The sequence below is a fragment of the Myodes glareolus genome, chromosome 5, assembly GCF_982192425.1.
Source record: "Myodes glareolus chromosome 5, mMyoGla1.1, whole genome shotgun sequence".
NCBI classification, from domain to species: domain Eukaryota; kingdom Metazoa; phylum Chordata; class Mammalia; order Rodentia; family Cricetidae; genus Myodes; species Myodes glareolus.
This window is the reverse complement of record NC_142030.1, coordinates 71,782,856-71,797,320: the sequence shown is the minus strand read 5'-3', so window position 1 is coordinate 71,797,320 and position 14,465 is coordinate 71,782,856. Positions and strand designations below refer to the sequence as shown.

Here is a 14,465-nt window from a genome sequence, read left to right as displayed (position 1 = left end):
TTAATTACAGAGCATTGTTTGCACAACGACTGTCTCGGTGTTTGTGACTTCTCATTCCTTAAGGCAAACACGTTGCTCACACACCTCCAAGAATGCAAAGAGTTGGCCAGCTGCAGTGACAGCATCCATATCCATCTCCGCTGAGAGCTTTCAGATGGATCTAGAGCATTCACTGAGTCTTTGCCTTTGTGGCCATTTAAGAGTCTTGGCCCAGCTTTCTTATGAATGCCAACAGAAATCACTAGAATGTTATGTGCCTGCTCCATCACCTCATCTCACATAAGACAGATCAATTAAACTTCATTGAACCATTTACTGAGATTTCAATAAGTATTCTAAATCTTTGGTTTTCTTAAGAAACTCATACCTTTACCCTGTATTTTCACATTTATGTGATAAAATATATAAAGCATCTAAGAATATAGCTTTGGTAGTAACTGCCTGGATATGAATTCAGGTGGTACCACTTACTGTAACATTAGCCGCTCTGCATCAGGTTCCTCATCTTTGAACTGGAGAAAATAGCAAGATTACTACATAAGGCCTAAATCCCACTGAAGAAAAGCCAGACACAGCAGCAGTTATATGCTTTATAACTGAAAGGCTGAGGCCGGAGGATACTTAAATGTAGGAATTCAAGATCAGCCTCAGCAATAGTGAGACTTCACCTCAAAGAAGGAAGAGAAAGAGAAGGAAGACCCACTGATGTCTTTCATATAAAGACTCTCGATCCCTGAGTTTCCCATTGTTCCTGTTTGCTTACCTATGGTATAGAAATGATGATAATACTAGTTCCTTGTTCCCGCTTCCTAGAGTGATGGAGGAAAGAGTCAGTGCCTACAAACACTGAGGGCCGGGCTACATCCGTCCAGGCTCTCAATGACTGTATGTTCTTCTTTTAGGTCTTACCCTGATGAAATCGGACCAAAGCACTGGCCAAGTTCCCGGTTTGCCCATGTCATGAAACTGCGACAAGCAGCCCTTCGAACTGCGAGGGAAAAATGGTCAGACTACATCCTGGTAAAAACAGATGCTTGATTCCTTGACAGCTTTTGATTCTCCAAAATGTTTCTGTAACCACGTAGGGATACCAGGGAACAGTCAAAACACGCTTCTGCTTAGGCATCACCTTCCCCGTGAAAAGTTCAGGGAAATTTTTGGCGATTAAGTATTGCAATACCTGCGCATTACCTCGGATCCCCTCTGGGATGCTTTCTTAGTGAGTTGTGTGGATGGCGAGGCTTTCATATCACAGGCATACGAGATCCTGAATCATTTTAGTAGGTGAAGCAAGATCAAATGTCTTAGTGACTTTTGTAAGAGTTTTAAAGACATGAGCAAACGATTAGATAGAATGAGATTGAAATGAACACTGTGAAACTCTGCCCCCGTTAACCGTGGGCTGATTTGCTAAATGAAATCTCCTCTTCGTCTTCCTGGATACCACTTGGCTCGCACATAGAATTTCTGTCCTGGAGGGGGTTTAATCACAGTCTTGAGAGCTTGACAAGAAATTCAAACAGATACAGCGCTTGGTGATGAGGAGTCCATGCACCCTCGTTCTTGATGAACCCTCTCAGTTGGAAAGGATGTCTGTTGCCAGGGGAAACTGGAGCCATCATCCTTTACCCAGACAGAACCTTTTCTCCACGAGTTTGTTGAGCACATATTTTCCACGGCAGCACTAGAAATGATGTCAGTGTTATCATTAGTACACTGACTGGTATCCGCCCCCACTAGACTCCGATTCTCACAGGATATGAGCGTTTCTAATCTATGCCACTCCCTGGTCCCTTGTCCACTTAAAAATCAGCTTGATAATGTCTTAGAAACATTGTCTGCACATGTGAATTGTACTATAATATTTAATGTTATATGCAACCACCAAAATGTTAATAAAATTTACAAATGATAAACTATAAAATTTTTCGTAAGTAAATTGATTGCCATAAGTGTTTCTGATTATTTGTAAATTGCAATTACATAAAATATAAAGTTATTGTTTTGACTTTATTAAAGCAAGCATTTCTCTTTGATGGAATCTGATTCTGTCTCTGTAAATGAATCAGTACTCACATGAATTTTCTGCTGAGAAATATGATACTTGGTTGTATGGGTTGATAAACTATAATTTAAACAAAATTTCTGTTTGTGACATTGTAGCAGCACTGGGGATCTGTGTGCGCCATTTTGACACTACTGTTGAAAACCTAAATAGGTCGATCCCTGGATACTGAGAGTGGGCAACAGGTATATACTTATATGAGTCTGTAGGAACCATTAACATCTTGAATTTAAATCACTTACCAATGTATAAATTGTGTCCTATTGATTGCATATTGTACGCACTGTGGCAACACCAGCTCACAGCTTAGAGCTGAACATGAGAAGTTAGACGAAATGCATCTGACTGAATGAAAGCTGCCAAGCTGCAGTGGTTCTCAGTAAGGAGGGTAGAGATAAGGACTGACCCCAGATCTCATGTGCTGAGTTATTGACATTGTCTTTCTCTTCTCCTAGTTCATAGATGTCGACAATTTCCTGACGAATCCGCAGACCCTGACCCTGATGATTGCAGAGAACAAAACCATTGTGGCCCCCATGCTGGAGTCCCGAGGCCTGTACTCTAACTTCTGGTGTGGGATCACACCTCAGGCAAGTCTTTTGGTTACCTAGTTGAGGAGGTGAGTGTTGAAGGCAGGGCCCTGTCAACAGTACTGCCCCACTTCTCACCTCCTTTTTAGAGACCTGTGTCGTAGTGTCACTGAAGCAAGAACTTTCAAGAAAGGAGGTAAACCTACATCAAATGCCACAGCACAGTGGGCATTATTATCAACAGAGTATTCCAGAGAGCTTAGTGCTAGAAGCTTCAATTAACAACAAGTATAACAGATTTTGTTTTCCCTTTTATCCAGTTTAGGGATTAGTTAATTTGGGTTTTTTTGTTGTTGTTGTTGTTGTTTTGCAGTTAAAACGTCAATATAAGAGAACATTGGAAAAACTTAGAAGTACAAAAATTCTTTTAAAAAAGTATAACAGCAAAAAATATTCATTCCACAGCTGTACTAACACCATAGATAGACACTTGTATTTCTTTAATGACTGTATCATGACCAAATGATATCTATAATTTACTTATTTGAACATTCACATTGTTTTCAAGCATTTTAACATTTAGAATTACTATCATCATTGATGCAAGTATTTTACATCTACATATGATTTCCTTAAGATAATTTCTTGGAACTTGTCTTAGCTACTGTTCTATTGCTATGAAGAGACACAAACATTGCTAAAAGTTGACCAAGGCAACTTAAAAGAAAGCATTTGATTTGGGACTTGTTTATAGTTTTAAAGGGTTAGTTCATGATCATCATGGCAAGGAGCATGGTAGTAGGCAGGCATAGTGCTGGTGTAGTGGCTGAGAGCTCACATGATCTGGGGGCAGGAGGAGAGAGAAAGAGATAGAGAAAGAGAGAGGAAGGGATGGAGGAAAGGGAGGGAGAAGAGGGATAGAGACTGGGCATGGCAGGGACTGTTAAAACCTCAGAATCTACCCCAGTGACAGACCCTCTGCAACAAGACCATACTTCCCAATCCCTCCCAAACAGTTCCACTACCTGGGCACCAAGCGTTTAAACATGACCTTATGGAGGCCATTCTCATTCAAACCACCACAAAAGTGTATTCCAGTAATCTTTTATAATGTATTGATAAATTTATTTCCATAGTGATCTGATGATTGAAACTGATGTAGAAGCTTGCTTTTCAAAAATTGAAGGTAAAAGTGTGAATTTCTAATTATTTTTTATAGTAAAATCTCAGATTTTAGATATCTGTTACAGTAAATGCCTCCAAGTATTTTATTTTAATTCTTAGTGAATTAGACAGATAAATTAAACTCACCAATATAATGTATCCATATAAGACAACAAGATAATGAAGGGGGAAATGTGTCCTCATGGCCAGAAAGCTAAATTTTGTCTCTCTTTTTTATGTTTGGTTTGGCTTTAGATGAGGAATGGGGCCAACAGTATGATGGATACTTGATAACTGGCTTTTGCAGAGGGACCCTAATTGGTAGCACGTTTTATAATGTAATTTTTACAATATAAATACTCCTTTCATACAAAGAACTGCAATATAGCCTCTTGATGATATAGTGATATAGTTACTAAAAATATATAGTAAGGAAGGCACAGTGACCTAGTACTCAGGAGGCAGGAGGCAGGAAGATAAAGAATTCCAGAGTATGGGGCTGGGGAAATGGCTTTGTATTTCTTGTGTGTGCATGAGGACCTGTCTATGTAAAAGACCAAACATGTTCTCATGTGTGCCTGTAACCCCAGTGTTATTGGGAATGAAGCCTGTAAGATCACTGCAGAACACTGGTTACTATCCTGACTTCAACATCATTAAGATGACCTCTCTTCAAAGAATAGGAAGGAGAATGGTTGAACAGGGTACCTAACATCCTCCTGCCTTCCATATGTGTTTATGGGTACATGCATTTTCCTCAAACACATGTGTACACACCATCGTGTGTGTGTGTGTGTGTGTGTGCATGTGTGTATAATGCACATACACAGACACATGTTGTGTAACAAACAAGACTTTTCCCAGGGAGATGGTACACATACATCTATTCATCCCAGATAGGGAACCCATGACAGACAAATGAACCACCAAAGTCCAACTTGGTGAATCTTAAGTTTTATTGAGATTTCTCATAGGAATATAGGTGAAGAGTTATTTACAGGAGCAGCAATGACTCAAAAATGGTGCATCACCAAAGCCTACTCCAGCACAGGTGAGAGTGCACAAAAGTTGGGAACCAGGAGCACCCTGTACAGCCTGCATGAGGGCAGCTCAACACTGGAGAGCATCCCATCGTAGTGCACCTGGAAGTTTGATCCCAGGGTCTTTGCAGCTTGGCTGGTCTGAGAATGGCTCCCAGCTGCTTTACTGCAGCTCCTGCAGGGAGGGGCTGAGTGAATCTGGTCAGTTTCTGGGGTTTCCTGAGGCTATTTTGAGTTGTTTAAGAAGATTTCCTGCAGGATAGAATGCTTCAATCTTAGAGGAAACTGATACACAATGCAAAATAGAATGAGAGGGAGGGAGGGAGGGAGAGAGAGAGAGAGAGAGAGAGAGAGAGAGAGAGAGAGAGAGAAAGGAAGAGAGGGACGGAGGGAGGGACGGAGAGAGGGAGAGAGGAAGGGAGGGAGAGAGGAAGGAAAGGAGGAAGGGAAGGAAGGAGGGAGGGATTGATTTAAGGCCCTTTGAGCATTACGATGAATGTTATAATCCCAGAGTTTGGGAAATAGGAGAAGAAGGATCACTAATTCATGGTCATCCTCAATTACATAAGGAAGTCAGAGCCTAGCCTACATGAAATTTTGTCTCAATCAGAATAGAAACAGGAAACAAGAAGTCAAGGCTAATTTAAGCGACATTGTAAGACCTTGTCTCAAAAAACAAGTTTTCACCAGATCTGTAAGGGTTGACATGACTTTTGCTTTTACATATTTTAATCTACCAACATCTTGTTTCTAAGAGATTTTTGAGTGATTCTTACCATCCACTTGTCTTTGAAGGAGACAACAAGTTGATGTGCAGAAAGTTTACTCAGTTTCTTTGGGGAAAACATTAAGTTAGCATAAACTCACATTAACAGTCTGCAATGTTCCACGTGGCAGGACCATTTGAGGCTTGTTTTTAATGAGTTCTGCTTTGCCACCAGCACCAGCAGTGGGAGGAGGGGATCCCAGTGACTGCAGCTTTCAATAGTCTGTTCTTTCCTTATTAAAAGGGAGTAGGAGGAATGTGCTCATTTATTTTGCAGAGCAAAACTCCGTTCTGTGCAACCTGGGCCAATTATAAGCATCCTCATCTATTTTTGGCTTTCTTCCACCCTGGTCCATTTTCAACTTGGACAGAAACGGAAATGACCAATGACTTCATAAGAGCAAGGCGGCCCTGCTTTCCAAAGGTCTTAAACACATCCAAAACAAAGTCATTTTGGCGTTGCCTGGCTAATGAACAGGACCTATTATCAATAAACTTCAGTTCTTTTGAAATAATGATACAACTATTGTGTCCACCTGTCTTTGAGAAGCATGTTAATTCTTTTTACTCTGTTTCCTTTCTTACCATCCTCTCTCTCAGGATACTGAATGAATCATTGTCTTCCTAAATTTTCCAAGTTTCTCATCCTAAGACTATTACTCCTAACAGTATTAATTTGAGTCTGTAGGGAGCCTTATGAAAAACCAATGTCCCCATTATCCCTTTTAAAATTCCTATAGGCTCGAGCATTAGGGAAAACTGGTGCTCTAAGATCAAAGAGCTAGCAAGAGGTTAGGATGACTATAAGACTCACATCTTCTGCATTTCAGTTGATGGTCGTTTGTCCTTATCATATGGGATGGTGGGGTAAGTAGCTCAGCTAATTTCTACACACTGAAAGGCGTATCGTAGAAGTAGAAGATGCAGTGCCTGGTGCATGGTGCTGACATCACAACTAGAGATGCACCATATACTTAGAAACGTGTGTATCCACTGCACATTGTGTACCTCACAATAGTGAAACTTTCCAGTCGACCCACGGAGCCTCCACCTCCGACCACATGTTCTGTAAAGGCCTTTCAAAGCTCCTACACACTTTAAAGTGTATTTTAGTGAGATATATTGTCCTTCTTCCTGGAATGCCTTCATGGTCTTTACGACTAGTACTACTGGAGTAGATATCCTTTATAAGATTCTACATCCCACATGGGATAATCCTGTACCATCTCCTTCGTTAATTCTTCATCATTTATCTCAACCTGGATTACAGCAGGCACTCCACTGGTATTTGTTGGATGAAATTAAATTTGGATGAAAAACAAACGGAGTCATTGAAAACCACAAAGTGAGAGGATGGGTTGTCCAGTGCTTTCATACAGGAGGCAGTGTTAAAACATGGGTGGAGGAATTCGCACCCCCCCAAGTGTGAAGCAGTTGAAATTTCACTGAAATATCAAGCCATCAATTGCACTGAAAAAAAGTCCGGGACATATGTGAAAATAATATATGTTTCAGAAACATCAGCCAAGTATAACATAGTCATTTCAATGCTAGCCAATAACAGTTGATACTTTCCTGATGTTAGACATTATTCTAGGTCCTTCATAGCTTAATCTTACTTAATTGTATGGGGGGAGAACCTCCAGAGTAGACAGTATTGACTGTCCCTGTTTCCGAGCTGAGGGAAAAGGCAGAGCAGGATTGAGACACCTATGAACAATAAGGGGCTGAGGTAAGGCTTGAACTTAGAGGGCCCGAGTTCAAGAACCAGGATGTGTTCATGCTTGTCTGCTGTACCCCCTTTTATATTAATATTAATCCTTCATATTTAACCATAAGCCCATATTACTACACTTGGTAAAATTATTAAATCAGCAGAAATTGGATCAAAATGGTTCCTGATATCAAAATCCATATCAAAACCCCTCTGTGTTTTAAATGCTGATCCATTACTGGGGCTCACTTAGAAATTGTTAGTTGAGGATAAGGAGAGTGGAGACGCTCTGGAGATTTCTATTAAGCTGATGCCTGGGTGACGATGCTTTCAGAGGAGAGGATCTAGTCCGTCCGTTTGCTGTCTTCCAGGGCTTCTATAAGCGGACACCGGACTACCTTCAGATTAGAGAGTGGAAGAGGATGGGCTGCTTCCCCGTCCCCATGGTCCACTCCACCTTCCTGATTGACCTCAGGAAAGAAGCCTCCACCAAGCTGGCTTTCTACCCCCCACACCAGGACTACACCTGGACCTTTGATGACATCATCGTTTTTGCCTTCTCCAGCAGGCAAGCAGGTACTGTTTGTGCTTGGCTGTAGGCTACTATAGAACACTGCAAAAGGCATGCTCCTGTGTCCTGTGCATATTCAAAAATGCCTCTTTCTCAATTTCAAGTCTGTGAGAAGCAAGGTACTGTTTGTAGTAACCAGACCAGAGTCCCTAAGCACCAAAGATCAAGAGCCAGGGCTGGTTCTGCACAGGTGGTGCGTGCTTTTAATCCCTGCACTGAGGAGGCAGAGGTAGGCGGATTCCTGTGAGTTCAAGGCCAGCCTGGTCTACAAGAGCTAGTTCCAAAACTGGCTCCAAAAAAACTATAGTGAAACCCTGCCTCAGAAAAAAAAAAGAAAGAAAGAAAGAAGGAAAGAAAGAAAGGAAAAGAAAAGAAAAGAAAAGAAAAGAAAAGAAAAGAAAAGAAAAGAAAAGAAAAGAAAAAAGACCAGACCACTCTCCCTTTTGGGAAGGATCTGAGTTGATGAGGAGACGGTGATAACGAGAGTCTTGACGAATCTCACTGGCTCTCTAGAGCTGATGGGATTGCTATGCTATTGCTAATTATAAGAATTCTCTTACTAAATTGGAACCTAGGACAAAGTCTCCAAGCTTCACAAACGGAACTATTTCTTCTCAGCAATAATCTGCAGTGCTGTAGTGGCTCCGCCCCTCAGTTCTCAGCAGCCCAGACTCAGTCTCACTATCCTTTTGTAATTCAGAAGGCAGTGCCCTTAACTGTAGGATCCAGCCTCAGCACCAGGGATGTTCCATATATTAAGGCAGAAACTAGACTATGGGACTCTGCCCCATCAGAGTGCAGTTCAGAGGCTGAACGCAGCACTTCCATGCATGTCCCCTTTGCCAGAACCAAGCAAGAGGCTCACTGGGAGGGGGGCTCAGAATGTCATCCTTATTCTGTGTGGTCATAAACCCCAGCTCTCTCACTCTTGGGAACAGATAGTGGAGGGAGCCAGCAGTCCCAGCCTCCATCTCTGTGGAGGGAGATGCGAAGCCACCCTTAAGTACCTGCTGAGTTACCATGGCCCCTGGACTGTGTGGGTTTCTTGAAAAAGTCATGTCAATATGAAGGAAAGGTGTTTTGTTTTTCTTTCTATTTTTTTCCTCTTTTTCCTTCCTCCCATTCCCTTGGGGAAGACTGAGTCACAACAAGAGTTCAGGAAGGTTCACGGCTTTGCCAAGGCAAAGTTCTCCTAAGTACCTCAGGCCTTCCTGACAGCAGCCAGGGCCTGTTAGAATTGTGTCATTTAGCCTCTAACAAAACAAGTTTAGAAACCAAGGAGAAGGCGAAATAAACTCATGATGGCTACATAAGTTATGGTGAAAACGATTTTGCAAAGCTCCTCGGCAGCTGGGGAGATTGCTGGAAGATGAGGATGCTAACACAGACCCAAGCTGCAGTACACACATGTCACGGATGTCCCATGGGTACATGGGTACATCTGAAAAGAAGGAGAATATTTTGTAGAAAGTATAAGGCTGTAGAAATTATAAGGCTGGTTTTTTTCCTGTTTGGTAGAAGAATTTAGACTGCTTGGTCAGATGTAGTCACCTAGGGAGCCTTATGTGAAGGAAAGGGCTCTCATCTGGTCTGGAAGTTTGCATGAATGTTCTTCTGTCCATATTAGCACAAGCTGCTTCTTGCTGTATAATTTACTCTGACTTCTCCAGGGCCAGAGCAGAGGCAGGGATTTTACTATTCCAGCAAGTTCTGCCAAGCCTTTGCTTCAGAATTTGAAGCAAAGATGTTCCAAGAAATGAGCTGTTGTGATTATGGTGATGGCCGGTGCCTGACAGATCATCGCTGAAACCCAGGGAGTGAATGATGGTATTTTCATTTTAAACCTACACCCAGGTGTTAGGCCTCGATGCAGACTATACTGGAACTTTTCATCTTTGCTGCTTGTATGGCCCACTCGCCAGAACTTTATGCATTGTTTGTCGGGCTTCCCAGATGTCTTCGTGGACTATTACAGGCAGATAGGGATGCCCAAAACTGTTGGCAGATTTTCTAAGGAAAACAAGGGGTGGAAAAGGAAAGAGGTCCTACAATTATGTCTGGCGCTGTGTCTATAAGTGTTGGGGAGTTCAGATCCTTAGCTGTGGAAACATAACTAAGTTTTTGACACCTATGAACGCTGAGGGCCAGACTGGTGGTCCTGATGCAAACAGGGCAGGAGAGAATTCCTGAAGGCTGCTCAGCAGCTGTGCAGTCTAAGGTCATGTCTCACTGCTGTTTTCAGAAGTATGAAGGAACCTGTAACCCATGCCACATCTCAAGCTTCTTCGTTTCCTCATTGCTCCAAAGAAAACACTTCTCTCTCTCTCTCTCTCTCTCTCTCTCTCTCTCTCTCTCTCTCTCTCTCGACAGAGTCTTGGTGAAAAATAGCTGGTATTATTTTGTTTCCACTGTTTCAAAATTCTCTGGATATGTGTTATCCATCAGAACGTTATTTTTAAAATGTACCAGAAGAAGCAAATTGTCTCTCTGTACCAGGCAGGACCATGAGGGTTATAGACACGTCTTTGTGGCAATGGTGAGGCCAGGGGTAAGAGTTTAGCTCCCACGTAGCTAGGGATCAGACTTGTGTATGGTGGCCACAGGAGTCTTCCTCTGTGCTAGCCAGGCAGCTTCCAAATAACCCACTGTGAGCCAAATAAGTAAGTGGCCTTCCATGTGGAAACACATTCTTCCTTATCCCATTGTCCTCTCCATGTAATTTAATATGCTGAGTGTTGTGTTGGGTAAGTGACTTAGTAGTTCGGAACATGTGCTGCTCTGCAGAGGACCTGGGTTCAGTTCCTGGCACCCACATGATGACTCACAACTGCACATACCTCCAGTTCCAGGGGAATCAACGTCATCTTCTGGCCTCTTTGGGTAGCACACGCACATGTGGCACACAAACATACATATAGGCACAAATACACATAAGTAAAAATGAATAAATCTTCTAAAAAGATGCTACAGATTTTTATTATAATCACATGATCCTAAAACACCAAGATTCCTACAAAGTTTTCCTTTGTCAAACTTAGTAGCTCTCTCTCTCTCTCTCTCTCTCTCTCTCTCTCTCTCTCTCTCTCTTTCCCTCTGTGTGGAGGGATATGACAAAGAGAGAGAGAGGGTGAGAAAGAGAGTCATCACTAAAGCAACTGAAAACTCATTTATTTTCTCAGACTCTTATTCATAATTATCAGCCATCCCCTTGTGCATATTAGAAGATTCCTAGATACCTGTCTTGAACTCTTCTGATACACTCTAATCTCAGAGCTGCCACAGCCATCAACTGGGGACTGAGTTTGCTTCTGTCCTGTGTCGCCTCTCTTGTGTCTTGACTGTTTCTTGTACATGGTGATCTTTCTCCTTCTCTTTCTTATTTACCTCCTCTTTTTTCTCTTTTTTCATCATCTAGTAACTTCCTGAGAAAGTGTGACAGAAGGTAAATGTTTTATTTACCTTGCATTTCATGTCTGAAAATGTTTTTCTTGTACCTGCTTGCTGATGGATAGTTTGGCTAGGTATCATATCCTGTTTATATGGAAGCCTTGGGACATTAAAAGGCAAAATGGGGTCGATCTAACTAGAATGGAGAGACAACCTAAACATTAAATCTTTTTTTTTCTATTTTCTTAGTTCATTACAACTTTGCAAAATGTCACATTCTGGTTTGTAATTTCCAGAGACACTCATGTGAGCAACTAGCACAGCTAGTGAGTTCAACTGAAGAAAGACAGGGCCTAGTGAGACCAACCAGGATCAGGAAAGGTGGGGGACAAAGGCCCTTTTCTTTCCTCATCATTCTCTGTTAATCACACAAGACAGCCTCACCTGGCTTGGCGGGTGATGTAGCTGACTGCTGGAAATGTCATCTGCCCCAAATGAAAATGCCACAATGTGGATAATTTCCTCAGGAAAGCACTAATGATTGTGACAATTAACTCATCAGAGGCTTGGGGACATGGTCCCAAGCTTGACAGGTTTGTCCTCGTACCTAAGTAAGCTGTGAGACCATCTTGAGTCCCCATTGCTAACTGAGCAGAGGTGCCTTCTAGCTCCCCCAGTTCACTGGTGGGGGTTGTGGATCCTAGAACTGAGTGGAAGAGAACTATGACATTGCTGCCTCTGCCATGCTGCAGCTTCTTGATAGGAAGGGTTATTTTTGTCCCTTTATGAACTTATTTTTGAGAATTTTGTTCATTGGTCACTCCAAATCCATGCCAGCACAGGGAAAAAAGATAAAACCAAGAAGAATCGTGGGGAATTATAAATTTCCTTTGTATCTTAACTGTGTTTGTGAGCTTGGATTTAGCTTTAATAATCTGTCAGCCTTACAGGATCTTCCTGTGTGCTTTCATGTCAAATATGGATTTCATTCCTCATCTTCTTATTATTTCCTGTAGGCAGATTACACTGTTCCGTTCTGCTCTCTGGAATGAGAATTCCTCCTTCTTGTCTGATTGCTTCATGCCTTATAGTGTTCATTTCAGGCCACAAATGTGCTTGTCCTTCAGAAAGAAAAATCAATTTCCTCTGGACCGAAGGATGGTCCAGGGTTTTTAAAGAGCCCCCAATTCTGCATTTCAAATTTTTAATAAAAGAATATTGTGAAGCTCTCTAGTCAGTTCCCCCCAAACAAGCCATTTGCTCAGTTTCGGTGTTGAACTCAGTGTCAGCCGCAGTCTGGTCTCCTCTTCTACTAAACAGTGTGGGTTTTGATTGGCTGACTCTGCTCTTTCATATCCTCAGGCATCCAGATGTACCTCTGCAACAAGGAGCACTATGGCTACCTGCCCATTCCTCTGAAGCCCCATCAGACACTGCAGGAAGACATCGAGAACCTCATCCATGTGCAGATAGAAGCAATGAGTGAGTGACTGGGGATGCAGGGCAGTGACGCCTAGTTCACTGTCACAGCAGCCAAGCCAGCGGGGCTCTCCTCTTCCTGGCCGGATAGCTCATGGCCATCACTGTTTTTAGATGAGCCACAGATAGTCATCTGTCTGGGAGTTCCTAAGTTTTTCTTATGAGCTACAAATATAACAAAGTCATCGCCTATGGGTAGGTTCTTATTTTAGTAGATAGCTGCATCTATGAGTAAATGCTTGTCCTATGATATAGGAAATGAATAGTGTTGCATAAAATTAATTTTAATCTTCTCTTTGCTACTTTCTAATTATATGATTATGGGAAAGATGCTTCTTGAAGGTCTAGGGCAAAGTCGTGTGTGTGTGTGTGTGTGTGTGTGTGTATGTGTCTGTGTGTCTGTGTGTGTCTGTGTGTGTCCACTAATACAAGAACAGCAATTATAACTTTAACTTAGCAATAGCTTATGTTGGAACATATACTCTCTCAATAATCATCACAACAACTCCATGAAGAGGAACTACTTTCCCCAAAATAAAATTGAAGAAGTTCAAGTACAGATGGTTCTATCAGTCCACTGATAGCAGATAGATTTGACCCAAACTCGGGATCTCCAAGTCCCATGCCCTTAAGCTCTGTATGGTCATTGCCCCTGAGTCTAGCATAATTTCAGAATCGGTGTGTTTGATCATCAGTAGCTAAACTTACTGGTGGCCAAAGAAGAAAAGGTAACCAACCCATCAGTCCTGGAGGGAGTGCTGGCAGTGGCTGCCCAACAGGAATCGCTTCTGTGACTGTCACAGTGGGGGTGGGTAGGAGACACAGTGAGAAGGGAGACTGGAAAACGGCCAGGAGCCCAAGCAGAGAACCTCTAATGATTCTAACCTCTAAGACATTGGACTGTTGTGCAAGGAAGGGAATTTTGAAGGAATTTGAGCTAAGAGACATCAGGTTGAAAGTCAGATTTTGAGAGGTCACTCTAGTGAAACTGGATGAACAAGCAGGTCGTGACCCAACAGTGAGTACTGGTCTACACCAGAGCTGAAAAGAAAATCTGGGACATTCATGGAGAATTAGGCAGAGGATAATTAGAATTAGAACTAAAGCATTGTTTCCAGAAATGGAAAAGAATTTTTAAAATCTAGTAATAGACATCAGGTCACAGATGTGAGAAGATGCAGCCAAGAGTTGGCCACAGGTAAATGAGCAACAGTAGGTATGTATAGGAAAATCTCCAATGTCTAGACACTTTTAGGAATTTTAAATGGACTAAGGCTTTTAAAACAAAAGAGAAATTTTAAGGGAAAGCCCACAGCTTTGTTTTGTAGCCCCACTGAGCTGTCTGGGAGTACCTGCTTCCCAATTCGCTTCACCTATAAACTACTTTTGACTGTGTTAGACTCAGGACATAGAGTACTGCTCACTGCCTCCTGGTAGATACCCATAGTTACTGGCTGGTGCCCGAGAGGAGGACCAGCAGAATTAATGATAGAATGAGGATTGACTCACTGACAGCAATTCTTGGATCAACCCTTAGGATTCCTTTTCAAGAACCTTCCCTCTGTGTGTGTACAGTGTGTGTGTGTTCATGGATGTATGCACATGTGTACGCATGGATGTAAATGTGTACACGTGGAGGGAGAGGACCAAAGTCCATCTTCCTCTGTCACCCTCCACCCTTATTTTTGAGACAGTCTTTTCATTGAACCTGGAGTTCACTGATGGGCTGAGCTGTCTGACCAGTGACTG

The 14,465-nt window shown here is 42.2% G+C and overlaps 1 protein-coding gene across 1 annotated transcript in view; it reads left to right on the top strand.

The window, feature by feature from the left end:
- Positions 1-14,465, top strand: part of Colgalt2 (collagen beta(1-O)galactosyltransferase 2) — a 97,517-nt gene that overhangs the window by 62,387 nt on the left and 20,665 nt on the right. Inside the window, exons 3-6 of the mRNA XM_048431066.3 lie at positions 903-1,020; positions 2,521-2,655; positions 7,651-7,855; positions 12,600-12,719. Of these exons, the coding sequence (XP_048287023.3) occupies positions 903-1,020; positions 2,521-2,655; positions 7,651-7,855; positions 12,600-12,719 (578 nt within the window). The remainder of the gene's footprint in view (positions 1-902; positions 1,021-2,520; positions 2,656-7,650; positions 7,856-12,599; positions 12,720-14,465) is intronic.